The sequence below is a fragment of the Dermochelys coriacea genome, chromosome 13 (genome assembly GCF_009764565.3).
Source record: "Dermochelys coriacea isolate rDerCor1 chromosome 13, rDerCor1.pri.v4, whole genome shotgun sequence".
Classification (NCBI taxonomy): Eukaryota; Metazoa; Chordata; order Testudines; family Dermochelyidae; genus Dermochelys; species Dermochelys coriacea.
This window is the reverse complement of record NC_050080.1, coordinates 226,978-254,789: the sequence shown is the minus strand read 5'-3', so window position 1 is coordinate 254,789 and position 27,812 is coordinate 226,978. Positions and strand designations below refer to the sequence as shown.

Genomic DNA, 27,812 nt, shown 5'->3' with positions numbered 1-27,812 from the left:
CACGGCACACGGGGGGGGAGAGCAGGAAGCAGACTGACCCATTAGCCACAGGAGGGGAGGAGGGAGCAGACCGGCACACGGGGGGGGGGGAGAGCAGGCAGCAGACTGACCCATTAGCCACAGGAGGGGAGGAGGGAGCAGACCGACCCACGGCGCACAGGGGGGTCGCAGGGAGCAGACTGACCCATTAGCCACAGGAGGGGAGGAGGGAGCAGACCGACCCACGGCGCACAGGGGGGTCGCAGGGAGCAGACTGACCCATTAGCCACAGGAGGGGATGAGGGAGCAGACCGACCCACGGCACACGGGGGGGAGAGCAGGCAGCAGACTGACCCATTAGCCACAGGAGGGGAGGAGGGAGCAGACCGACCCACGGCACACGGGGGGGGGAGAGCTAGGGAGCAGACTGACCCATTAGCCACAGGAGGGGAGGAGGGAGCAGACCGACCCACGGCACACGGGGGGGGTGGCAGGGAGCAGACTGACCCATTAGCCACAGGAGAGGAGGAGGGAGCAGACCGACCCACGGCACACGGGGGGGGGGGGGGGGGTGGCAGGGAGCAGACTGACCCATTAGCCACAGGAGAGGAGGAGGGAGCAGATCGACCCACGGCACACGGGGGGGGAGAGCAGGAAGCAGACTGACCCATTAGCCACAGGAGGGGAGGAGGGAGCAGACCGACCCACGGCGCACAGGGGGGTCGCAGGGAGCAGACTGACCCATTAGCCACAGGAGGGGAGGAGGGAGCAGACCGACCCACGGCGCACTGAGGGGGTGGCAGGGAGCAGACTGACCCATTAGCCACAGGAGGGGATGAGGGAGCAGACCGACCCACGGCACACGGGGGGGAGAGCAGGCAGCAGACTGACCCATTAGCCACAGGAGGGGAGGAGGGAGCAGACCGACCCACGGCACACGGGGGGGGGAGAGCTAGGGAGCAGACTGACCCATTAGCCACAGGAGGGGAGGAGGGAGCAGACCGACCCACGGCACACGGGGGGGGGTGGCAGGGAGCAGACTGACCCATTAGCCACAGGAGAGGAGGAGGGAGCAGACCGACCCACGGCATACGGGGGGGGGGGGAGAGCAGGAAGCAGACTGACCCATTAGCCACAGGAGGGGAGGAGGGAGCAGACTGACCCACGGCGCACGGGGGGGGAGAGCAGGGAGCAGACTGACCCATTAGCCACAGGAGGGGAGGAGGGAGCAGAACGGCGCGGGGGGGGGGGTGGCAGGGAGCAGACTGACCCATTAGTCACAGTAGGGGAGGAGGGAGCAGACCGACCCACGGCGCACGGGGGGGGGTGGCAGGGAGCAGACTGACCCATTAGCCACAGGAGAGGAGGAGGGAGCAGATCGACCCACGGCACACGGGGGGGGGGGAGAGCTAGGGAGCAGACTGACCCATTAGTCACAGTAGGGGAGGAGGGAGCAGACCGACCCACGGCGCACGGGGTGGGGTGGCAGGGAGCAGACTGACCCATTAGCCACAGGAGAGGAGGAGGGAGCAGACCGACCCACGGCAGACGGGGGGGAGAGCAGGCAGCAGACTGACCCATTAGCCACAGGAGGGGAGGAGGGAGCAGACCGGCACACGGGGGGGGGGGAGAGCAGGCAGCAGACTGACCCATTAGCCACAGGAGAAGAGGAGGGAGCAGACCGACCCACGGCGCACGGGGGGAGTGGCAGGGAGCAGACTGACCCATTAGCCACAGGAGGGGAGGTGGGAGCAGGCCGACCTACGGCACACAGAGGGGGAGAGCAGGGAGCAGATTGACCCATTAGCTACAGGAGGGGAGGAGGGAGCAGACCGACCCATGGCACACGGCGTTGGGGGGAGAGCAGGGAGCAGACTGACCCATTAGCCACTGGAGGGGAGGAGGGAGCAGGCCAACCTACAGCGCACAGGGGGGGAGAGCAGGGAGCAGATTGACTCACTTGAGCTGCCTTGGGCTGGTGGACTCGTTCCGATCCCTACCGCAAAACCTCCTCTTAGTTCCTTGGGGAAAGTTGCCTGGCTCCTGTAGCAGCCCTGATTGGCTGCTCTTCTGCAGGAGGCAGGTCAGTGGGGAAGCAGCCAATCAGAGTGGGTTCCCCATGGCCACGTGTCAATGGACGGGGCTGGCCCGTTGCCAGTGGGCAGAGGTGGTGGGCCGCTGCCAGGACGGGCCAGGGGCTGGACGTTCAAGCCAGGCACGTTCCAGTTAGGAACAGGGCACAGACTGCTCATGGTGTGGGCAAGTAGCCCTGGACCAAGCTTCCCAGGGCCCTGGCCTGGGGGATTCTCCATCTTGTCACCAAGGTTGGGGCCATTCTGGGGGTGCTTTCGTCACACACAAGTTATTGGGCTGACATGGGGTTATGGTGAAAATTAAGAGCCCGTGTTCTATGGGAGGCCAGAGCAGATGATTAAGGTGAATTTATGAAACCCCAGTGCTGCAGGGTCATGCTCGGGGAGCCCGAGTGCTTGCTCACTGGCAGCAGCAATGCCCCCACATCTGCACTGTTCTCTGCCTGGAGGCAGGGGGGCAACACCCAGAGCATCACCCTTTTCCTGGCTGTGCCATCCCCCTTCCCCCCCATCAGGCTGCTGGTGGATAACTGCATCCCAGGCCACGCTCGCTGGAGCTGCCTGTGCAGAGGCAGACGGGGAGCAGTGCTGCAGCTGTTGATCCAATCGTGATGGGAGAAACGAGGCTGCAGAATGTGCTCAGTGACAGCTGGAGGCTGTAGCTCCCACAGAGGAGCTGGGAGAGGACTCCAGCCCCCTCAGCCTGTCTGCAGGGCTGGGATAGAGGCACAGAGAGGGGTTTCTGTGGGAGAGACAGGAACCAGGGAGAAAGGAGCAAAGCTCTGGTAAAGGGAAAGAGGGTGGGGGATTGGGGTCAGAGAGTTAAAGGGGAGCAGAGGAGGAAATTAAACCAGTCTGAAGTTTGTTGGCTGCAGATCAGGAGGTCTGGTGGGGGCTGTGTTGGGGCCTAGTGGGCTGACCTCCTTAGAGGAAGTCACCTGTGAGGAGGGTCTTAGGAGGCCACCAGGCATGTTGGGGGATCCTTGAGTGTCCATGGCAACAGGGAGGGTGGGGCCACCATGCCCCAGGCACAGCCCAGGAGTACCTGCTTGGAGTGCTGAAAAATGCAGAGCCACTCCAGGCCTGTTCCTGCCCATCAGCTTCCCTCCCTCTCCCACGATGGGCTCAAACAAGCCATGCTCATCACAAGTTAACCACCCTTTGGTGCATGTTTGGGAAGGCCCCTGCTCGGCTGGCCTCCCTGCTCTCAGCTTCAAGCCATTAGGCTACACCAATGGCAGCGCTGAGGAAAGCCTGAGGCGGCTGGGTGTGAAAGGAGCCTGCAGAATGTGTTGCCCAAGCCAATGATGTCCAGAGAGCTATTGTCCCCCAGCCCTGCCTCTGAGCAACATGGTGCCAGCTCCAAGCCTCTGAGGAAAGTGCCACCTGGAGGCCTTCAGCACCCTCAGCAAAGAAGTAGCAGCAGAGGGATGGGGGAACCTACAAAGGAGACCCAGGGGATAGCACTAGGCACATCACAGTCCCGCCTCCCACATGGGGATCAGAGAGGAGTTCACAGCCCATTACTATGGCAGCACAGTCCCCTGCCTTTGGGGAGGGACCTGCGGCGGGAGGGCTTTGGAACCAGCAGTGTCACTAGCACAAGCCTGAGCTCTAGAGAGCAGGCTCTTAGCATATTAACTGTGGTGTCTCCGATTTGGTTAGGGCAATTATTGGGCTGGCTGCTTCCGCCTTCCTGTGATTAATGATTGAACGGTCCATATAGCTCCTTTACACCTGGCGAGCAGCTGGGAGCTGGCAAGGGCCTCTGCTCCTGGCAGAACGACAGCAGGAGCCTGAAGGCTGCGAGGCAATATGGGAGCAAGAAGAGGGGCTTGGCAGCAATCCCCTTGTACTCCAGATTGCTCCCCCAGAGGTGATGAGCTGGTGGCTAGTCTTGGCCCTGACACAGACTCCTAGTGCTGCAGCTCCCCTCACTGTCTTGTCTAGTTAGACTGCACGCTCATGGGGGCAGAGCTATGGGGCTATGCAGCACCTAGCACAGGGGGGCCTTCAGGCCTGACTGCAAAACAAATAAATAAAAATTCTCCTTGGAGTCCCAAAGATGCAGCTCAGCTCCATGTTGCATCCCACCCAGCCTTTCAGGGTGTGCCCTCCCCCTTGGCTATCTCAGAGCCTTCAGGGACTCCCTGGGTCAGCTCCCTGGGGTCCCCGGGGCATGCTGGTTTAGGCCACACTTGGGCTTAGAGCAGAGTTAGGATGCCTGAGCTCGTTCTGGAGACTGTACCACAGGGGAGGGAGGGGAAGGAGAGGAAACTACAGCTAGCAGGCACCACTAGAGATGCAGTCTGGTGGGACAGCTAGGTCTCAGTCTCAGACAGCGCTGGGGGCTTTGCTGTTACCAAGCACCACAGCAGGGCAGTGTGTGAATCCTCCGGGGCCAGGACTTGGAACAGAGGTGGGAGAAGCTGCATGTCCAGAAGTGCCCCTCCCCTGAACACTGGCCCAGGAGCTGAGGAGACTTTTCACTGCCTGGGAAATGAAGCACAACCCTGCTGTGGCTGGGCACCAAGCGCTGCTCCCCGCTCCAGAGCCTAGTTCAGCCGCCCATGATCTGATGCTCCCTCCTGCTTTTCCAGGCCTTCGCAGTGGGACGCGGGGGTGCTGTGCCACTGCTGTGGGAAAGCTCCCTGCTTGGGTGGAGCTGTCAGGAGAGGAGTAGGCAGAGCAGAATGGTTCACACTGGAGTCCCTTACTGTGGTGTTTGCTAGTCAAAGTGGTGTCTGTGCAGAGGGGCTACTGTAGCCTCCCGCAAGGGGCTGGCCACATTGGTATTTCAACAGCAATCTCAGAGTTTGTTGTTCAATACAGGGGCTTCCCAAAGGGCCCAGAACCTGGAAACGAACAAACAGCCCTCCCTGCCCCGGCCAAGTGCACGGCTTGCAGAAAGAGCACGGTGCCTTTAAGATTCATTCAGCACCGTTTCCACTGGTTAATTAGTTCTAAAAGCCATCAGTAATATATCACAGTCAGCACCTTCCTCTGCATTGTTCCCAGAGAGACAGGGCAGAGGAGGCCTGGGTCCGTACCCACGTGGAGCTCTGGTGCTGCAAGGGGGTGTGTGTGGGGAGCACCTGTGTGGGTGTGTAGGCTGGGTACCTATCTATGTGTGGGAAGGGGAGGTGCCTATTGGTGTGCATGTGTGTAGGGGGAGATGGGATGGGTACCTGTGTGTGTGTGTGCGCATACAGGTTGCTGTGGTGCTGGGCCAGGTGGGTGCAGCTGTGCTACATCCAGCAAGGAGACAGGGCTGTACCTGGGCTGATGGCTGCTCTCCTCCCCCAGCCCCCAGTCCCAGAGATGGCTGAGTAGCAACCCAGGCCCACACTGCAGGGCTGAGGCCACTGTGGCAGGTGAGGTACCTGCTGCCCCAGCTTGCAGTGCTGCAGGCCCCCTTTCAGAACCGCCTACTCCAGCATTAGCATCACTGGGGTTAAATGCTAAACCTCCCACTAGTCTCTGCAAACAGCCTGTCCCGTAGGCTGAACAGGGGTGGGGATAGAACGGGCACAGCCACGCGCCCAGCATCCTGCCAGTCATGAAAAGAGAGGGCAGCTGAGCCCCCACACTCATCACCCCATATCATAAGGGTCTTGCTCTGCCCTGCCTTGCATTTGCTGCACCTCCTGGAGGCAGAGCCCCTGGGGAGGAGATGATAGGCCTCCTTTAGGTCTTCTGGTGCTGAACTGTCATGGGAGCAGGTGGGGCCCCTGGCATAAACTAGAGCCTGACGGTGCAGCAGCCTCCCAAGGGCAACCAGCACTGAGCTCTGCAGAGACAGGAAGCCCTCGCTGCAGCCTCCCCCTGCCCAGTGCTTGCAGGTGAGGAAAAGCAGGGACTGCATCAGGGGAGCCTCCCCCGACAGCTGCTGAGCTTTCCCTAGAGAGAACCTCACCTGGACAAAGTGTCCTTCTGTTCCGGGTGCCTGTGAGGCCCCATTCAAAGTGGTCATAAAGCAGCCATAAGGCTCCCTGGGACATGCCCCTGGGCGCGAGGCCTCCTTATCAGCCACAGAACCCAGTCAGCTCTACAGTTGCCTGGGATGGGGATGGGTGAACCAGGGACTGAGATACTTAACCTGTGCTGGCAGACCCATGGCCTCCCAGCTGGTTTTTGGCACCTGCACTGACATGGGGTAGATTCTCTCTATGGGCCCAGTTCTGCACTCACTTATGTCAACACGAGTCCAGAGCAGTTTCACTGAGGTAAACAGGACCTGCAGCCCCTTTGCATCAGAGCTGCAACCAGCTGTACCCTGCAGTGGTGCCACAGGCCATGAGGAGAGAAGCAGGGCTACTGTCCCTCCTCACTGCTACCCCCACACTGACTCGCTGAGGAATCCCCTCTGTGCTTTTCCCCACCTCCCCTCCCCTCAGCACCCACCCCCTGGCATCACACCACAGGTCAGCCCCCTCCTCACATTACTTTGCTGCTGTCATTTTAAGGTTGTGCTTTTTTTAATCTCTCCGTCTTGTTCTCATTTTATTACACTCACTGTTTCCTTCCCTCTTTCTTCCTCTTTGATCTGTTTGTCCTCATTGCCATGTGCTTATCTCTTTTCCTGCTTCCGACAGTCCCAGCGCTTATCGCTTCAGGGGGTTCTTTTCTGCTTTTCATTAAATTTTAGTGCTCATAAAAATGAGATGGATGGTGTGAGCTACACATGTAATGCCAATGTCTTCCACTCAGCCCTGCCGGTGTACCTACACCCCGAGCCACAGCCCTCCCACCCCATTCCAGTCCTGGGCTCCCCACACAATGCTCTGCCAGTGCCCCTCTGTCCTTCCCTGCGGCACCCTCTGGTATGCCAGGCAGGGCTCTCCACCTGCTCTGTGGGTGCACCTTCGTTCCCACCCACAAGCCCCTGCTCGCCTCCTCCTAGGCAGTAACTGGCATGGCAGAGGGTGGTAGTTTGGGGCTGTGGACGTACAAGGCCCAACAAACTCATTTCACTTTGGATCTAACCCAGGAATTGATCCTGGAGGCCAGAAGTGACCTGGGTGTGAATTAAAGTGCTGACACACTGACTTCCCACCTCTCATTCATCCCACCACTCCACTGCTGTCAGGCTCCTTTGGTGAAGTGCTGCTGACAATAGGCGAGGGGAGCTGCTTGTGCCCAGAGGTCACTGAGCCCAAGCTCATTTACTGAGGTGGCAGCAGGGAGGGACCCCTGGCACTTGCCCTCCACAGGATTCTTCTGCTCCCCTATGCTGGGTTAGAGGGTTCTGAGCAGTTAGGCAGCAGCAACTGTGATGTTGCCAGCAGACCATGCCAGGGTCTATGAGTGAGGTTCCCAGCACCACACAGGCACAGACAGGGCCACTTGGGTAAAAACACCAGAGTCCAATTAACCACAGCAAGAGGGATTACAGGAATGAGCATCCACAGTGCTTTGAAGAGAGTCTATAGAGGAATGAGACAAACATGGCTATTCCAGGCCATATGCTCCTGCAGCCTGTGTGTGCATGCACGCATGAGCTGCAATGTCAATGTTGAGTCTTGCCAGTTCTCTGGCAATTATGGCAGTTCTTCTTTCTGAGCATTCACTGTGCTGAGAGTCCATAAGAGTGCAGACATTCCAGATGGCTAAATTCATTCTCTCTCTTGTTTCAGCAGTGGAGTTGAGTGATCCCAATGGATGCGGCCATCCAGATCGGAAGAGTGAGAGACAGCCTATGTCTGCGGCACTTTTTCTAGCCCCCTCCCTATTTGGGGTGAGCAGCAGGGATCCTAGAAAAGCCTGTTCAGCCACAGGTGCTGCTGCCAAAATGCACTTCTGTCTCATCCAAGCACAAGACGGCCGTTTTATGGCTGCCGGCTGCGTGCAGATTTGTGACTAAAGTCTCCCAGAGATCACTGCTCCTGTCTTCCCTGCCACTCGTCTGTTGCCGCAGGACTTTGTGTGGATGCGAACCCTTTGGCAGAGGCCCGCACATGAAGTCTTTTAACGTGGGGAAACCGGTGCACAGGCAGTGACCACACAAGACTTGACAGGAGGAAAACCCTGACCCAGTGGCAAGAAATCCAAGACAACCAGGGGCCTCCCTCCTGCTGCAGCCCTCATCCGCTTTCACAGCCGCAGAGTATTGACATTGCAGCTCTTGCTGATGAGGTTAAATTAAAAGAGGATGGAGGTGGAGGCTTTTGGAAAGGAAAGCCACCGAAGAGAGACGCAGTCATGGGATTGGCTTTGCTATCAAAAATAAGATCGCCAGTCAGCTTTTGGAGTGTCCCGGGGGATCAACAAGGGTCTCAGGACTCTTCAGCTCAAGCTCAGCAACAACCAATAGGCCATGGTCATCAGTGCATACGCCCCTGATGATGAGGAAGACAACAAGGAGCAGTTTTATACCACTTTCGATGCAGTCTTCACAGCCATACCTGAGGCAGACAAACTCATCCTCCCGTGAGATTTCAGTGCCAGAGTGGGACGGGACTCCCGACTCTGGAGCGACACAATAGGTAAAGAGGTGGGAAATGTAACCTCCAATGGTATTCTCCTCCTCAGCAAATGGGTGGAGCATGACCTGCTCATCACAAATACCATCTTTAGGCAGAGTAACAAATTTAAGACCACCTGGAAACATCCTGGGTCCAAACACTGGCACCTTCTTGACTATGTTATAGTTAGAGCTCGAGATTATGCCAATGTGTGTATAACATGAGCCATCAGAGGTACTGATCACTGTTGGACAGACCATTGATTAGTAAGATCAGTCATGTACCTGGCAGCTCGCTCCACCACACCGCAAACACCCAAAGACTAAGCGAAAGAGATACAACGTCAAAGCACTTCAGGACCAAGCCAGCTGTGAAATGTTCCAGCAACACCTGTTTGAGAAACTCTCTAATTCAGAGGTGGGCAAACTACGGCCCGTGGGACCGTCCTGCCCGGCCCCTGAGCTCCTGATCCATGAGGTTGTCCCCGCTCCCCTGCAGCCATGCGGCACAATGCTCTGGACGGCAGGGCTGCAGAGCCCAGCCTGACCCGGTGATCTGTGCTGTGTGGCGTGGCTGCCTGTCCTGGTGCAGCCACGCTGCCAGCCACCGGTGCTCCAGGCAGCGCAGTAAGGAGGCAGGGAATGGGGGTGGGGGGGAGGGTTTTGGATAGAGGGCAGGGGAGTTCAGGGGGCGGTCGGGGCAGTCAGAGGGCAGGGGTCCCGGGAGGGCAGTCAGGAAGGAGAGGAGGGCTGTCAGGGGACAGGGAGCAGGGGGGGTGGATGGGGCAGGGGTCCTGGGGGCAGTCAGGAAGGATGGGGGGTTGAATGCAGTGGTGGGGGGCATTTAGGGGCAGGAGGCAGTTAGGGGTGAGGGGTCTGGGGGCGGTCAGGGAGGAGGGGCGGTTGGATGGAGGAGGGGTCCCGGGGGGGCAGTCAGGAAGGAGGTTGGATGGGGGCGGCGGGGGGCAGTTAGGGGTGGCCATCAGAGGTGAGAAGCAGGGGGGTCGATGGGGGCGGGGGCTGGGCCATGCCTGGCTATTTGGGGAGGCACAGCCTCCCCTAACCAGCCCTCCATACAATTTCAAAAACCCGATGCAGCCCTCAGGCCAAAAAGTTTGCCCATCCCTGCTCTAACTTGCCTGATAACGTCACTGACATTCAAGAGCACTGGGATCAACTTAAAAATACCATTCACAGTGCATGTGCTGAAATGATAGGATATTCCACTCATCAACACCAAGATTGGTCTGACAAAAACAATGAGAAAATCTTAGTATTAATTCAAAAGAAAAAACTGCATTCTGTAACTGGCAAAATGATTCCTCTAACCAATGAAAATATGAGGTTTATCACCTGCTCAATGACGAAGTCCAAAGGAAGCTACGTTACATCAAAAATAAGTGGTGGCAAGAGAAGGCCTGTGAGATCCAGGGTTTTGTAGACCAGGATGACATGAGAAGCTTCTTTCAAGCAACAAAAGCTCCAAAGGCCCAACCCCTCCCCTTTACATTCCCAGGGTGGCTCCATCCTCCTCAAGGACAATGCAGCCATTAAACAACTGGAAGGAGCACGTTGAGAGCCTACTAAACCGCGAATCCACGGTCTCTGAAAACACCATTGCGTCCTTTCCACAAAGCTCAGTAATGGAACACCTTGCTGATTCCCTCATCTTCTGAGGAAGTCCGGTGTGCCATCACCCAGACGAAAAATCACTAGGCACCAAGTCCAGACGACATCCCAGCTGAGGTTTTTAAAGCTCATGGAACAATGCTCCAGCACAAACTTTGCCAACTCCTCAACAAAATCTGGACCTGTGAAGAAATTCCACCTGACTTTAAGAACCCAAACATTATTACCGTGTTCAAGAAAGAGGACAAATCTTTGTGTGGGAACTACAGATGAACTGTCCTCCTCTCCATCCTTGCCCAGATCCTACTAAACAGTCTTCTCCCACTTGCCGAGGAACTCCTCCCTGAATCACAGTGTGGCTTCAGGCCATCTTGAGATACAATCAACTTGATCTTCGTGGCACGACAGATTCAGGAAAAATGCAGAGAGCAACACCAGGAACTGTTCATGGCATTCATCATTCTAACCAAGGCCTTGGTTCTCTACCAATCATGATGCCCTATGGAAGGTGCTGTATAGGTTTGGCTATCCACAGAAATTAATTTCCATTCTCAGACTACTCTATGATGGGATGACTGCCACCATTCTATGCAATGGCTAAGAATTCAAACCATTCATTATTCACACTGGTGTCAAGCAGGGCTGTGTCATTCCTCCAACACTTTTCCATTTACCTTGCCATGATCCTGCTTCTCATCTGTGATCGCCTTCCTGTTGGAATCAGGATTAAGTATTGTATGGATGGTCAACTCCTCAACATCTCCAAACAAAACCTAAGATCACGAGAATTGGCATCACTGACCTTCAGTATGCAGATGTGTCATTCTCGCGCACACAGAGGCTGACCTGCAAAGTACCCTACATCTTTTTGCAGATGTCTATCACAGCCTGGGTCTCTCTCTCAACATTGGGAAAACCAAGGTACCCTACCAGCCCTCACCTGCACAAACTACTTTTTGTACTCCACAATTCACCATCAGCAGAGAACCCCTGGAAAAGGTGGACATTTTCCATACCCTGGCAGCCACCTCTCCCAAACAGCCAGCATTGACACAGAAATTGAATAGATGATCCGCTGTGTCAGCAAATCCTTTGAAAGACTACTCAAACAAGTCTTCAATGATAGGGATCTGCAAACAGGCACCAAAACCTTGGTTTACAAGGCAGATGTCATCCCCACACTTCTCTGTGGGTGTAAGTCCTGGGTAACCTACAGACGACATCTCAAGTGGCTGGAGTGGTTCCAGCAGCGCTGCCTCAGGAGGATTCTCAGGATCAGCTGGGAAGACCAATGCACTAACATCAGCATTCTCTCCGTAGCCAACATCAGCAGTATAGAAGCGCAGGTCATGAAACACCAACTCTACTGGGCTGGCCACTGTGTACGTATGCCTGACACTCGCCTCCCAAAGCAAGTACTCTTCTCTCAGTTAAGTCAGGGAAGAAGGGCTTGCGGAGGGCAGCGGAAGTGCTTCGAAGACATGCCAAAAGTAAACCTTAATTTGCAAACTGGATACAATTAACTTAGGCTTGAATAGAGACTGGGAGTGGATGGGTCATTACACAAAGTAAAACTATTTCCCCATGTTTATCCCACACCCCCCACTGTTCCTCGGATGTTCTTGTCAACTGCTGGAAATGGCCCACCTTGATTATCACTACAAAAAGCTCCCCCCCCAGCCACTCTCCCGCTGGTAATAGCTCACCTTAGGTGATCACTCTCTTTACAGCGTGTATGGTAACACCCATTGTTTCATATTCTCTGTGTATATAAATCTCCCCACTGAATGCATCCAATGAAGTGAGCTGTAGCTCACGAAAGCTTATACTCAAATAAATTTGTTAGTCTCTAAGGTGCCACAAGTATTCTTTTTCTTTTTGCGAATACAGACGAACACGGCTGCTACTCTGAAATTTTAAAAAGGGAGGCATCAACCCAACAAACTGGGAGGACTTGGCACAGAACAGAACACGGTGGCACCACATCATACACCAAGCCACAGCTCACTTTGAGGAGAACAGACGTGATCATGAAACAGAGAAGCGACAAAAGAAGGAAGGGCACAACAGTTCAGCCGACAACAATGTCTCCTCCAAGATTACACCTGTCACTTCTGTGGGAAAATCTGCAGGGCATGAATTGAGCTCCTCAGCCATTTAAAAACCCAATGAACCCCCTTGGCAGACATCATCCCTGCTTCGAGGGATAGCTGAATGCACGGGTGAGACACAGAGACCACAGTGAGCCAACACCTGTACATGACACTGCCCTCTGCTGTATGTAATTGTTTGTGTACACTCAGGTGTGCATGCATGCACACAACACTGCCCTCTGCTAGGTGGAGTCAGACCTGTCGTGTAGTTAACAGCCTTGCTCTCTATTGGCTGGCTGAAGTAAGGATGCTAAACAGAGACAGTGGCCAGCCCTGGATGCTTGGACAAATCACTGCACAGGAAGTGTCCACTTGGGCAACACTACAGCTGAGACCATCATGGCCTCCCTCCATTTTCAGAGAGGTTTGCCCTAGAAAGTCACTGACTCTTTTTCATTTCCCACCCACCAGGCCCTGCCCCGACATTGAGCAGAAATCCTTCCCTGGCATTCTCTGTCTGCTCTCTGATGGAGGCTGCAAGGCCAAGACCTCAGTCCTGGGGTCTGGAGCGTCCAGCTGTGTGCGTGTGGGGGAGCACAGAGCTGCCATTCCCCTGCACCCCTGGATGGAACTAGACTGTAGGGCAGGGGGCGGATTGACACTCATGCACTGAGCAGTTGGTGGGTTTGGGCCAGGAAAGGAGAAAATCTCTGGCAACAGAGATGTCCCAACTGGAAACAAATGCTCAGTCTAAGGCGTATGCACTGGGCTCCATAGCTGCAGCAGGACACACAAGTCAGTGTGGGGAGCACCCCTTAGCCACCCTAACCTGGCCCTGGGCATGGCACAAATCACTCCATCTTGGGGTGGAGATAGCAGTAAGCCTGCTCGCACCTTGCTCACCTGGCTGGGCCAGCACCAGTGGCTAAACATTCTGCCCAAGTTGCCTCTTCCAGGGCTACGGCTGTGGTTGCGCTGTGACTGAGGGATCCGGGCATGGTGACACGTCACATGTGACATGGAATGTCTGGGGAGGTGCTCATTACAGCTGCAGCAAGGGGACAGATGCAGTGGCATCCGTGTCAGCTGCTGGCAGGCAATGCTGTATGCTGTGGCCAATGCGCTCTCCCCTAGCAGGGTCACTCAGGCAGATGACAAGGACAGGAGCCAGTGCCCTTCTACTTCAGCCCTGGGGCATGAATGCCCAGAAACTCACCAGCTCCATAGTCTGAGCTGAGTGTGGCACAGTGACCCCACCAGGCACCGCGTTTCAGAGTCACTCAGATCAGCTGGGACCCTGCTCAACTGGCACCAAGGAGAGCATGCTTCCTTGGCCCTGAGCAGCTGAACCTCTCCCTGCCCACAGAGAAACCTCTTGCCCAAGGAAGAGGAACAGCTCCCCATCCTGTAGAACAAGGGGCAGGGGAATAGGCCCCAGGTAAGATCTCCCCTCAGAACCCAGTAGGTTCCCTACCCCCTGGAGTGGGGACGATCACCCCTCACCACCCGTCAGGTGCCAAGAACCCTGGAGGGAAATCACCCTTCAGCATCCAGGTGACATCTCCCCTCAGCACCCAGTGGGGGCCCAGCACCCTGGGGGGAAGAGGGAAATCTCCCCACCACACGGAGCAGGGGCCCAGTGCCCCGAGATGACTGGCATCCCCTGGCCAGGGGACACTGGTTGACTGCACTCCAGTGTGGTTACTTTCCTTTACAGAAAACAACAACAAAAAGAGCTGATTCAGCAAATGTTAATTTATGTCCCAGGCCAGAGGTAGCATAAAGCAATTAGTGATATAATGGTGATGTCGCACTAAAAATTATTTATCGTGTCACTGAGCTCACAGCTAGGTTTAAATTAGACACTGGTGGGATTTAAAACATCCTTCAGGACTGCCATCCCTGCCCCCACGCTGCCTCGCATCTGGCTCAGCTCAGCATTGGCCTCCCCACAAACCAGGAGCAGCAACCAAACCCCCAATCACTGCCAGTGGGCAAAGTGTCCCCCCCCATTGCCACCTTCCCTACAGTACCCCCGTTGGGAGGGCCTGGAACTAGAGTATCTGGGAGCACCCCCCTCACTGAGCCTGGCCTGCCCTCTACAGCACTCCCAACCCACACCTCCTCTGCTGGGAGACACTGGGGCTGGAGAAGTCAGAAGTACCAACCCACCCCTCCCACTCCAGCCAGGGTTCCTGCCCCCTCTCTAGGAGAGCCCAGGACTGGAGAAGCTGAGAACTTTCCCCCACAGACAGTACTTCTGCCTTGTTCCCTAGAGCACACCCTGCCAGGAGAATCACAGGAGCTTTGCAGATGTGGCGAGCCAGGAGCAAGAGCAGAAACGCAGAGAGAAGCGAGAGGCAATGGATGCTCCTTTCCTAGAGGCTGAGCCATGGGGCAGGGCAGGGCAGGGCAGGGGAGAAACGCTCACTACAAACAAATACATAGAGCTCACTATTAAGTGGCATGGGGAGGCACACGTTCCAGAAGGCCCCACAATTTTTGTATTCGCAAAAAGAAAAGGAGTACTTGTGGCACCTTAGAGACTAACAAATTTATTTGAGCTTAAGCTTTCCTGAGCTACAGCTCACTTCATCAGATGCATTCAGTTTTCTCCTTTCCTGGCCCTTAGAGATGGGGCAGAGGCACTAGTCTCTTCTCCTGGCCTGCATCCCCTCTGCCAGGTCCCGACTGTGGTGCTGAGGGCTGCCAGTACCAGGCAGCATCCCCAGCTCCATGTTACCCAGCCTATTTATTTATTTTATATTCTGGATGAAGTTCACTGTCCATAGCACAGTGAGTTACAGGGCTAGCCTAGCCCTCCACAGAGGCTGCCTGTCCACATGGTGATCCAATCCTGTGCCCCTCAAAGTTCCTGAAAGGGAACAGCAAGGGGCAGCAAGGCAAAATGGGACAATGGTCTCATTTCTAGAGAGCAAAACATGAACTTTCCCCTAGCCAGGGGCACTCCCAGATGCAGGAGCCCCTCAGAAACACCCATGGCTCAGAACACAGGAGACCTCCCCACCAAGCAACAGGAAAAGCACTCAAAGAGGCTCCAGAAAGCAGAAGGCACCCAGGTATGGGTTGTGCCAGCATGCAGGATCAGACCCCTCTTTTCCACAGGCATTCATTATTCATTAAATGCCATGGCTGCATCGGCAGCACCGGAAGGTGCCCCACAATGAACTTCTAGTGCCTTTTACCGCAGGGTCCCTGCTTGGATTTATGAGACCTAGGTGAGGCTCATTTCCCCGCCGAGGAACAGGGAGTAATTAACTATTAATAAAAGCATTTCTGAGCTCCCCACAGGGGCATGTTTAATTCATGGGGCAGGAAAGGAGAGGACACAGATCCACCATAGCTCCTAACTGGTGAGCCTCACAGAAAACTGGACCAGAGTGCCCTCCCATAGCCTCAGACCTTCCTGGCCTGGTCTGGCCCAGCCCGAAACTGCACTGGATATATAGAGGTGAATGCTGCTCCATCTTAATGACAATCCCCCGCTCCAGGCTCTGGCTTCCTAAAGCAGAAATTGGGGCAGAGAAAGTGAAGCAGCAAGTGTCTCCATGATTCTCTTCCCAGACGGGGGATCTGGGAAGAAAGTGTCAGACAGTGCCTGCTGGAGAATGGATGGTAGAGGCACAGCTATCACCACTTCGCCCTGCCCAGGCAAGGAAGCACAGCAAAGACACTCAGAGCTGAGGCTTCCTCTCTGCCCTCCTGAAATGAGATGGTGTTGAACCTCCTGGTAGCAGCTGCCAGATCTTGGAGAAGCAGATTTCTGAGCTCTTCCCTCCAGCAGGGCAGGGCAGACATGTGTGGATTTTAGTTTCTCCCTCATGGAAAAGTTGCCAGGCCCTGGGAGGTGCAAGTCAGTTACTCTAAAGTTCACTTATGGCTCTGGCACTTCCATCAGTAGAGTGAATTCAGTGAGAGGTAGCCAGACTCTCACTGGCAGTGTCAGAACATTGCTCTGAGGGGAGAGTCATCTGAGAATCAGGGTAAGAGCAGCTCACAGAACAGAGAACCCCACTCCCAGGCCCTGAAGAGGATCATGGGGGGTGAAAAGCTGTTGTAGGGGAGTTGCAAGATTACCACTCTCTCTTCTGCATTGCTTTCAGAGCTGGGCTCTGAAGGCAGCAGCCATGGAGCTTCCTGCAGCTGGGGGAAGTACCTGGAGATGGGTCTGTTCCCCCCCACCCCTCCCCAAGAGCAGCCATGCAGGAGAAGAGGAAGTCCTGTCCCTCCCTAGCCCAGGGGACTAGCAGCTGGAGCCCTGTGAATGGTAGGCGTTCCCAGCCAGGGTGCCCCAAGCCCTGCCCCTCTCTCCCTCCAATAGCTAGATTTCATAGGGAGGTCTGATTTCATGGTCCATGCTGTGTTCTTCACAGATGTGAATTTGGTAGGGCCCTACTTATCTCTCTCTCACACCCCTCCCCCCCACCTCTTCTCTTGCTGGGTGGCAACGTGGCTTTGGAATATGGTGTGGTAGTGCCACCCGCTGTCCATTTCTGGGAACACTAAACTAATCCTCAAAACTCATAACTCAACCTGTGCTCCCAGGAAAGTGCGGCTGGGCCCTTAACCTGTCCTCCCCTTTCCCTGGCAGAAGGAGTTATTGTCTGAAACTAAGGGCAGTTACAGAGTGAAAACTCCTGCAAGAACCCATGACACTAAAACCTTTGCCTCCTCCTTCGTACATGGGCTCCTAGGAGATAGTCCTCTTCTACCTCCTACTGGTGGAAGTCAGCAGGGAGCAGAGAGCACAGCTTGCTCTTCAGGCATGCTGGGGAGGACCCAGTGCAAAGGTGAGACACCTTGCAGTTCTCTGTATTACTTCCTAGAGAGGAAAGGAGGCTGCAGACCAGTGCCATTCAGCACTCTACACTGACACCTGCCTACTGCAGCCAAAATCACGTTGTGTGCCAGGCCAGGGAGACTCTCTGGGCAAGTGGCAGTATGAACATCTCACAGGATGGTGCCGGGATAGAGGTAACGGCGTGGATGGAGGGAGTGGGAGTTGCCTCTGCTTTTCTGTAAAAGGTGCACACACATTCAGCTGCATGCAGAGGAGGAAGCTGGCCAGTCATTTATTTCTATGAAAAATCAGAACTCTTTTCAATAAAGAAATTTGCTGCCTGGATGCCCTGGCCCTTAATGCCCTGCAGAGCCCCACGGGGCCAGCAGTGCACATCTTTCCCTGATTATCCTGCCTGGATTGGTCCCCAATAACAAGTAGGGAGTATCCTGTCTTCACATTGTGTGCTGGGACTGGACAGGGTACTGGGTACAATGGCTGCCCCATGGAGGCAAGTCCCAGATTTTCTATATCACCATCATCTTCAGAGAACGTAAGGGCTTTCAGTGACAAAGCTGTGGGGAAAGAGCCCCAAAGGGGCTCTTCTGCCTTCTCTCTTTGGAGCCAACACCAGAACAAGTTGGAGAAAGAGTCCATAGTGAGCCTTGATCCTCATCTCCTTGACCGGCAGCCTGTGGGCTCCCCTCGCTCTACAGTCTGAGTTTCCCCGCCCCATCCCCCACACTACAGCCGAGGGGTTTCTCTTCAAACCCCTTTTAAGGGGAAGAGTATAGTGCTGCCTGTTTCACGCAAACGGGCTCCATGGATCCGGGCTGTGGGTGCTGAGCAGCAGGTCCCTCACTAGCTCCAGCTCCATCTCCTTTCATGTGCCCGACCTCAAGGAGCTGGCAGCCCAAGATTCTTGGACCTGTTTGCTGCTCAACTGTCAGTCGTGTCTGATGATCAGATGCAGCAGGGGCGCTGTGCTCAGGGCCAAATTAGTGCCGTAGCTCGGTTCCAACTTCCTCCTCCTCCTCTTCAGCCTCACTGCGCCACAGCAGCAGCTCCAGGTCAGGGCTGGAGCTGTTCCCTTTGTGTAGCTTTGACTCCTTTTCACCTAGACACAGACAGCCTGTTTAGTGACTAAACCGGTAGTGTTTTCCCACTGAAATGCACACAGCAGAGGCCTTAGTCCCGCCCCTCTCTACAGAGGCCTCAGGCCCAGCCTGGGCTCATCATGGATGCACTAGTGCAGGCAGGGAGGGGCATGCCGTAGGCAGGAAAGGACTCCTGCAGAGACCAGGGGCTTCACCAACATTACCTTTCGAACTGAATGCTTTGAGAGTGATGTGCAGGGAGATTCCCGATAGGCAGACAGCAAAGCCCACCCAGTTCAGGAGGTTCAGGTGGTCTCCCAGCAAGTGAGTGGCCAGCAGCAAGGTGCAGATTTCCTTGAAACAGAGAGAACATGACAGATGGTAGGGCAGGATATGGGTGAAGCCAAAGAGTGAGGAGGAGCGGCTGAACTGTGTACAAGATGCTCTAACAGCCCTGCCTGTGCTCCCTCCTCAGAGTGTCAACATTGACCACATGGAAGGGTTTTAAAAAATAGATCCCAGAAAGATGAGAAAGGACACCAGTGCTCTGGGGGCTGCACCTGCCCCCACCTGCAAGGCCAGGACACAAAGGAATACAGCGTCTACCAGATCAGAGCATGGGCCATTGTGTTCAGTCTCCAAGGAAGGGGCAGGAAACTGTACAGAAGGGAGCCTGGGACTGCCTGTGCCAGGGGAGTCAACCAAACCCCATTAATGAAGGCTAGCCCCATGCCCTAAAGCAGGAGCGTTTATCCCCACTAATGTAACTGTGGGTCTTTTGCTCTTCATACACAACCTGAACCCCACCAACCTCTGGACCTCACTGATACCTTCTGGCAGGAAAGCCTTTGGCCTCTGCCCTTCACTGATGGAGGCTGCTGTAGGATCCCTCTGGGGGGTGGGCAGGGGGCATTGCAGGAGTCCAGTTCAGTTGAAGCAGTTAGAACTGCAGGGATAGGGAGGCAGGGAGTGGCAGCCGCAGTGCTGGTGAGGTGTCAAAAGAGATCTGTTTCCTAGGACCTTTGAGTAGGTTACACTGCTCTGGAGCTGTCTGGACTGGTCCAGTCTGGGCAAACCTGCACTACCACATAAATCATAGCTCCATACCTTAAAAATGCCAGCAATGGAGAGAGTGAGGCTGGAGGTTCTGGAGACCAAGAGGAACTCAGAGAAGCCCAGGCCGAAAGCAAGAAACCCTCCTAAGGAGAGCTTCCCCACCACACTGAGCAACAGCCCTGCCTCATGGAAACGGAACAACTTCTCCGACGTAGATAGGGGCAACCCTGAAATCAAGAGAAGGGGAGCAGGGAAGGAAAGACTGACACGGGGATAATGGAGCACTTTCCCTACTGACCAGTAGGAAAGTGACTGCCATCCTCTGTACTTCTCTGCCCTATACCAGGAGAGGTGCTGTCACTTGTACCCCCACACCAGGAGGGGTGCTGACCCAGTACTCAACACTTCACCAGCACAGGGGTTGCCTTAGCCCCTCAGGTTCCTGGGCCTGCAGGTCCCTACTATGACACATATTGCAACCACATGCAGCATCTTTGGGGACCCTCTTGTATATTATGCTTACTAAAGGAAAACCTCAAAACGCCATTATATTGAGATGGGCCAGACAGTATGAGCTGCAGAGTATTCATAATAATTTGTATCAATCCCGGTGATCTATATTTGTGTGTTCCTGGTTTACTGTGGATGGGTTTCCTCAAGAAGCTAGAACCACTAAGGGGTGACTAATGCAAATTCCCCAACAGTGGTGATGCAAAAAACCCAGTGTTTGGAAGCTTTCCCCTGAGGAGAGGGCCATTGAACTGTGACAATTTGTTACAGGAGGCCAGAGATCGAAGGCCCAAACCATACAAAGAAAGCGCTGAACTGTCCCTAGGAGGTTCTGGTTCTTGACATGAAACCTGACATGAACTGGCAACCAGGAGAGCAAACCCAGCCAAGAGGTGTGAAAGAATGACACCTTTGACAGGCCTATGCTGGAGCTGGGGGGTGACCGCTGGTAAGCTTTTAGAATGCATGCAGGTTAGGTTTATTTTTGTGTGTGTTTTTTCTCTAATACTTTTGCCCTAAGAATAAAATGTATTTTGTTTTGTGAAGGCTGGCTGGCAACTGGCTTAGTGAGATGCAGAGGAACTGCAAGCGCAAACCCTCTGTCTGTTGGGAGAGCAGCATGGGTCTCCACCTGAGAAGCCCTAAACCTAAAGTGGGTGCCCTCAATGAAGACCAAGAAGGGGATCAGTAATGCAGCTAAACCTGAAACTTTAACATCTACTTACTTTGAAAATTCAGGAAGTTGTTCCCTTGTCTATACAGTTCATCTCCATTGCAGCAAACTGCCTAGTGATCCCCCAGCAGCACCCAGAAAGAGCCCCTCCTGTCACCAGCCAACTCACCCTCAAACACAGCAAAGAGAGGGAAGAGCCCCAGGAACATAAGAGGCTGCAGGTGGAACATGGTGTCAATAGGATTCTGAAGCCCTATGGGAGTAGAGTTGGGGCAGACCTGTCAGCAAAAATTGGGTGAAGAGGCAGCCCATAAAGAAGCCTTTACTGGCTCTGTTCCTAGGGCAAACATCCTATCCCATGTCCCAATGATAGCTTCTGCCTCCCACCCTCGGGGCTGCCACACCCCACCTCCCCATTTCCTCCCCTGCCCCAGGGGTTTCCACCTCCCCATTCCCTCCCCTTGCACGAGGGATGCTACTACCCCTCCATGCCCTGCCTCCCAACGTACCCAACTCGGCCTTCTGCATGAGCATCTGGGTGAGAGTCCAGCGAATGCCCCCAAGGAAGGAGGCACCCAGCACCAGCGCAAACCCCTCCATGTTGAACTGTGTGGACTCGTACGTGAACATGAAGAGCCCCCCAGCAATGAGCAGAACCACCAGTACCAGCACCATCCTCTGAGTGAGAACAAACATAACATCACCATGGAGACTTCCAAGGCTGCATAAGGACAAGTTGCTCTTCTCTTCCAGACCCATTAATCAGGCAGCTGCTTCCCCTCATGGTCCCCTTCCTCCCTCCCCCATCTCAGGATCCAGGCCCTCACCTACACCATCCCCACACCTTGGGCCCTGACCAGCTGCCTCCCCAAGGGGCTCATAACTCTAGAGCCCTTACCAGCTCCTCCAGTTTGAAGATCAGGGAGAAGAGCAGGATGAAGAGGATAGCAGAGGATTTTGTCATTGTGTAGCTGTAAAGGCCAAAACACAATCAATCATTCTCCAGCATCATATGGCACTTTCCAACACAACACCTTGGGAAGCCAGACCACCCAGCCCCAAACCAATATCCATCTCCACAGGTCTGGAACCTGAAGATCGCCCCTATAAGGCCTGGTGCTCAGGCCTGGACCCGCTGCCTGGCTCTCCAAGAGCACTCACCAAACCCACTATTCGTGTCTCCCAGGGTGGATATGGGGCTGCTACTTACAGGGATACTGTGATGTACAGGAAGCTCCAATTGCTCAACCCAATGTCCAAGGCAGTCGACAATGCTAAAGAAACAAGAATCCCCTGGCATTAATGTCCTTTCACCAAATCAGAATTTGTTGCCAAGCATGCCCTGCTGCCCCAGACAACTCAATGTGCCTAGACAGAGTCTCCTAGGTCAACCTGATGAAAACATTAATGGTCCTTGTATTTTTCTCTCAAGCCTATTCTTTGATTAGGGCCCATCACTTTAATATCCGAGTGCTTCCCATGAGTAAGAGTTCTAACAATGATCTCTCCATTCCCTGTGTTTAGGAGCATTGAGGGTCTGCATTTTTTAAACCTTTTCAGAATTTAGCAGGATGAGAGTGAGGGGCTACTACATGGAAGCTGGAGTGAAGGGAGGATTCTGTGTTTAGCTCTGAATGCACCAATGTAGTGCTCAGTCTGATTTCATTTGGCAGGATAGTCTCTCATCTAGATATGATTCCTGTGAAGGTCCTGTGACCCATCCATGAGCCTCCCTCTGTGGCCAACAATTGTATTGCTTCTGTGGAACACAGGAAAGAGGGAGAATGTGGTCACATAAGGAGGGAGACGGTCTCTCAAGGAACCAGGGCAGGTTTCCTGCAGGGTTCTGCAAGTCACAACAGTGACCATGGACCAGACTCTCTGTTCAGAGGAGAGCCAGTGCAGAAAAGATCAAACCTGTGTTGCCAGAAACCTGTGCAGCTGAGTAGGAAAGGTGCTGTGTTCTGAACTAGCTGGACATTTATCAGGGCATATGCCTTTACTTCTATATAGCGAAAATTGCAGCAGCTGAGCCTAAGTATTACGAATTTGTGCATCACGATGGCCATAAATAGATAAATAAATAAATAAAAATTCCCACCCAAAAAAACCTCTTGACTAAAACATGTTGAAATAACTAGTGTAAATACTTCACTCATATTAAATTAAAGGACTGGGAGTGACCCAGAAAAATAATTTCCACAAATAGTTTATGACTCTACAGTTTGTATATTAATATGCAAGTCCTTCAATACAAACATAGCCATAACTTGGACTATGTACACTAATTGTTTCTATTACAGATGGCAAGTATGAAACGGAGATGAAAGATAAAGCTAATTAAGTGAATTTCTACATCTCTGTATCATGGTTAATGAAATACACAAACAGTCAGCATTACAGAATACTGCTGTAAATTGTCTTAACTGGTCACTTCAAGTCTTTTTAATGTTAATGCTGTAGGTACTGTGATGGGGTAAGGCCAGATGGCTATAGAAAAGTAGTGGAAGATAGATATATTAGCTCCAGGCTAAACAAATCCCTGGGACCAGGTTAAGTGAAATGGAAGCTGCTCCAGGTCAATTAAGACACCTGGGACCAATTAAGAACTTTCCAGAAGGCAGGGAGAATGCTAGGTTGATTGGGACACCTGAAGCCAATCAGGGGCTGGCTGAAACTAGTTAAAAGCCTCCCAGTTAGTCAGGTGGGTGTGCATGTCAGGAGCTGTGGGAGGAAGTTGTGCTGTTGGAGAGGCTGAGTAGTACACACCATATCAGGCACAAGGAAGGAGGCCCTGAAGTAAGGGTGAAGTGGAGCTTGAGGAACTGAGGGCTGCTGTAGGGGAAGTAGCCCAGGGAATTGTACATGTCATGTTTCTAAAAGGTCAGCTACGATAGCTGATACTATTAGGGTCCCTGGGCTGGAGCCCAGGCTCTTCCCCCTCCCGCCCCTGCACCTTTGCCCCCTGTTTAATCACTGAGATTGGGAGACAACAGAGACTGTGCAAGGAAGAATAACGTCTCTTCACCTCCCTCGCTGGCTTATGATGAAAATGGCTCAGTAGACTGTGACCCTTGTCTCTAGAGAAAGAAGGGTTACGTGGAGGGTCACAGTGAGCTTCTGAGGCTAGCGAAATCCGCCAGGAAACGCGGGACCCACGTAGGCAAGGACAGAGCTTTGTCACAGTATATGTTTGAAGGATATATCCAGGGTCCTATCCATTCTGCAGCCACAGAATCTATTCCTTCCTACTGAATCATAGAATATCAGGGTTGGAAGGGACCTCAGGAGGTCATTTAGTCCAACCCCCTGTTCAAAGCAGGGCCAATCCCCAACTAAATCATCCCAGCCTGGGCTTTGTCAAGCCTGACTTTAAAAACTCTTAAGGAAGGAGATTCCACCACCTCCCCAGGTAATGCATTCCAGTGTTTCACCACCATCCTTGTGAAAAAGTTTTTCCTAATATCCAACCTAAACCTCTCCCACTGCAACTTGAGACCATTACTCGTTCTGTCATCTGCTACCACGGAGAACAGTCTAGATCCATCCTCTTTGGACCCCCCCTTTCAGGTAGTTGAAAGCAGCTATCAAATCCCCCCTCATTCTTCTCTTCCACAGACTAAACAATCCCAATTCCCTCAGCCTCTCATCATAAATCATGTGTTCCAGTCCCCTAATCATTTTTGTTGCCCTCTGCTGGACGTTTTCCAATTTTTCCACATCCTTCTTGTAGTGTGGGGCCCAAAACTGCACACAGTACTCCAGATGAGGCCTCACCAATGTCGAATAAAGGGGAACGATCACGTCCCTCGATCTGCTGGCAATGCCCCTACTTATACATCCCAAAATGCCATTGGCCTTCTTGGCAACAAGGGCACACTGTTGACTCATATCCAGCTTCTCGTCCACTGTAACCCCTAGGTCCTTTTCTGCAGAACTGCTGCCTAGCCATTCGGTCCCTAGTCTGTAGCGGTGCATGGGATTCTTCCATCCGAAGTGCAGGACTCTGCACTTGTCCTTGTTGAACCTCATCAGATTTCTTTTGGCCAATCCTCCAATTTGTCTAGGATCCTCTGTATCCTATCCCTACCCTCCAGCATAACTACCACTCCTCCCAGTTTAGTGTCATCTGCAAACTTGCTGAGGGTGCAATCCACACCATCCTCCAGATCATTAATGAAGATATTGATAAAACCGGCTCCAGGACTGACCCTTGGGATACTCTGCTTGATACCAGCTGCCAACTAGACATGGAGCCATTGATCACTACCCGTTGAGCCAGACAATCTAGCCAGCTTTCTATCCACCTTATAGTCCTTTCATCCAGACCATACTTCTTTAACTTGCTGGCAAGAATACTGTGGGAGACCATGTCAAAAGCTTTGCTAAAGTCAAGGAACAACATGTCCACTGCTTTCCCCTCATCCATAGAGCCAGTTATCTTGTCATAGAAGGCAATTAGATTAGTCAGGTATGACTTGCCCTTGGTGAATCCATGCTGACTGTTCTTGATCACTTTCCTCTCCTCTGCATGCTTCAGAATTGACTCCTTGAGGACCTGCTCCATGATTTTTCCAGGGACTGAGGTGAGGCTGAATCATGCTCCAGCATTTCAATTTTCATGAAATAATTCAATATAGCCCTCACAGCTATAGGAAAGTCTTGAAAACAAGGCCTGACTGTAAACTTACTGCAGATATCCAGAAATAATTATTCTAATAGGTGTGAACTGGCACTTTAATTACAACAGATATTAGCTCCAAAACCTAATTGTGATAAATTAAATATCAGCTGCATGAACTATTTAATTCCTGGTCATTATAGCAGAAGCCATTCAGTGAAGGTGCTTATCCCACATCCCAAGCTGCTTCTCACATCTTATCAGGTGCCAACAGCCCTAAATGTCTCCTACCAAGCTACCACACCCACCAGGATTCCCTGGCAGTTTTTATGACTCAGCTTTTCAATTCAAAAGTCCGTAACATCAAAAACCAAAAGCATATTTATCGTCAAGATGAATATAAAGGATACTGTATGGATTGTACTAGTCATCTACATAGTTAAAGCATAAAACCCTACATTTTAAAATTTAAATTTAAATGAAGCCATTCCAGAATGGATAGCCACACTCTTCTGCCACAGCACCCAGGTACCATGCCAGAAGCTGAGGCTCACTAGTAAAATACCATTTGTTATTTTAGTTACTTCACCAATTTTATCTGTAAATTAAAAAAGATTTTGTGTTGGGAAGAAAAGTAGAGGGCTCTCTCCTCTCCCCAATCCGTGGGCAATGCCCTCCATTCTGTGGCTGAACATACTGTACCTGTTGGAGCCACCCTTCTGAGATAGTCAGCCCAAGTCAGCACCACACGGGACCTCTTGGTGCAGCAATGCATCAGGGCCCTGGTCAGAGCGGAGAGCAGGAAAATAACCAGGAGGTGCAGCAGGGTCATAAAAAGAGGGAAATGGAAACTCTGCAAAAAGAAAAGGAGAACTTGTGGCACCTTAGAGACTAACAAATTTATCTGAGCATAAGCTTTCATGAGCTACAGCTCACTTCATCGGATGCATGGAGTGGAGGCAGACACACACACACACAGATCCTGTCACAAGACACCCAAGGCACTGCTAACTACCCTGTCACCTCCCACCAAGTCACCCAGCACCCGTTGCCACCCACCCTGCATGGGCCTTCCCATGCTCCTCATACACCCATCACCAACAGGCTCTTTGCACCCCCACCTAAATCAACTGTGCCCCAGCAGCGCCCCCACCTCGGTTGCTGGGCACCCTCCCTGGGCGGTGCGGCGAGGCGAGGGCGCTGCCCAGCCCCGAGTTACCTTCATCAGCCACTTGTTGTAGAAGGTGATGCCAATGGAGAAGCAGTAATAGAGCAGCACCAGCCCCAGCGTTAGCGCCGCCTTCCCCAGCAAGGCCACGCCTGGCGGCCGCCTGCCCATGGCACAGCGCGGCGCTCGGACACAGGCCCCGGGGCGGCCACGCACCCGAGCGGGACCGTGCACGCTACAGCCCAGGCCAAAGTCCGCCCTGCGGCCCAGCCCCCCGCAGAGGCAGCGGTGAGGGGCGCGGTCCGAGGCAGCGACCCGGAGCCCAGGCCTCACCCTGGGGAGCTTGGGCCGCTGGGACTCCACCTCCGCCCGCGCCCCGGGCGGAAATGGGCCCGGCGCGGGGCAAAGAGCCGGCCCGCCCAGCCCCTCCTGACGCGTCCCCGCGCGGAGCGTCACGGAACCAGCCTCGGCGTGTGAGCGGCGCCTGGGGCTCCCCGAGCCTCTGGGGGGCTCCCCGGCCCCCCCCTCCGCTGGCCGTACTCTGCGCGCAGCCCGTGGTGCCCGACGCTCCCGTCTGCTTCCCCCCAGCGGGCTGTACCGAGCACGTACAGCCCCCCCGTCCCCCTCCCAGCGGGCGGTGGGTACAGCCCCCCCTTAGCAGCCCCCCCCAGCGGGCGGTACCGCACAGCTCGCCTCTCCTTCCCCAGCAGGTGGTAGGTACAGCTCCACCAGTCCCCCGTAGCAGGTGGTACCATACAACCTCCCCCTCAGTGAGCGGTACTGAACAGACCCCCTCTCCTTTCCCTCTGTGGGCAGTACCGTACAGCCCCCCTTCTCCGCTCAGCGGGCGGTACCGTAGAGCCCGCCTCCCCAGCGGGCTGTACGCTACAGCTCGCCTCCCTGTCTCCTTGTCCAGCGAGCGGTAGGTAGAGCCTCCCTCTTTCCCCACAGCAGGTGGTACCGCCCAGCGCCCTCCCCACCCCGCTCCCTGTTCAGGCCCCCCTCTCAGCGAGCTGTGTGGACTCCCCCCTCCCAGTTCCCCCAGCGGGCATTACCGAACAGCTCCCCTCGGCTTTCCACTCAGGGAGTGGTACGGTACAGCCCGGTGTTCCGCTCAGCAGGCGGCACAGTATAACCCTCCCCCTCATCGGGCAGTAGCCTACACCCTACCACCCCTTCCCTCTTCCCAGCAGGCGGTAGGTACAGCGCCTCCTCTCATTCCCCCTCAGCAAGCGCTACTGTACACCCCTTCCCCACAGCGAGCAGTACCATACAACCCCCTCACCCCCTCTGCGGGTGGTACCGTACAGCCCCACGTCCCCTTCCCTCTCAGCAGGCAGTACAGTACAGCCCCCCCTCTCCTTTCCCCTTAGCAGGTGGAACTGTACAGCCCTCTCCCAGCAGCTGTACCATAAAGCCCCCCCCATCAGGCAGTACCCCGTATAGCCTACCTCCCCTTCCCCTCCCTAGTGGGCAGTTACCCTACAGATCTCCTCCCCCGTGGGTGATAGGTACAGCCTTCCCCTTCACCCTTAGCGGGTGGTACCATACAGCCTCCCTGTTCTTCCCCTCAGCAAACAGTACTGTACAGCCATCCCCACCCCCAGTGAGCAATACCATACAACCCCA

General features: G+C 54.1%; 1 protein-coding gene across 6 annotated transcripts; it reads right to left on the bottom strand.

Annotated features, from left to right (window-relative positions):
• Positions 1-17,334: 17,334 nt before the first annotated feature.
• On the bottom strand, positions 17,335-26,931 carry SLC35C2 (solute carrier family 35 member C2). 6 transcript variants are annotated; one of them, XM_043495908.1, is made up of 9 exons: positions 26,865-26,931; positions 25,718-25,868; positions 21,605-21,668; positions 21,293-21,365; positions 20,904-21,072; positions 20,564-20,647; positions 19,263-19,438; positions 18,380-18,509; positions 17,335-18,175 (listed from the first exon to the last, which is right to left on the bottom strand). In XM_043495908.1, the coding sequence occupies exons 2-9, from the start codon at positions 25,845-25,847 to the stop codon at positions 18,057-18,059; spliced, it is 945 nt and encodes a 314-aa protein (XP_043351843.1). In that variant the 5' UTR covers positions 25,848-25,868; positions 26,865-26,931; the 3' UTR covers positions 17,335-18,056. The 6 variants fall into 6 exon arrangements, with proteins under 6 accessions (XP_043351843.1, XP_038225612.1, XP_038225611.1 ...); XM_038369684.2 differs by lacking the exon at positions 26,865-26,931 and adding an exon at positions 26,235-26,680; XM_038369683.2 differs by lacking the exon at positions 26,865-26,931 and adding an exon at positions 26,169-26,659.
• Between the last annotated feature and the right edge of the window lie 881 nt (positions 26,932-27,812).

Excerpts from the sequence above, each read along its gene's own strand:
- SLC35C2 (XM_038369683.2), bottom strand. The coding sequence starts at position 26,354 with ATGGGCAGGCGGCCGCCAGGCGTGGCCTTGCTGGGGAAGGCGGCGCTA. Across the intron at positions 19,439-20,563 it reads TCTCTTTGCTGTGTTTGAGG|GGTTGCCCCTATCTACGTCG; the intron begins GTGAGTTGGCTG and ends TCTTGATTTCAG. Across the intron at positions 18,510-19,262 it reads CCATTGCTGGCATTTTTAAG|GAAATCTGCACCTTGCTGCT; the intron begins GTATGGAGCTAT and ends CTCTGTTTCAAG.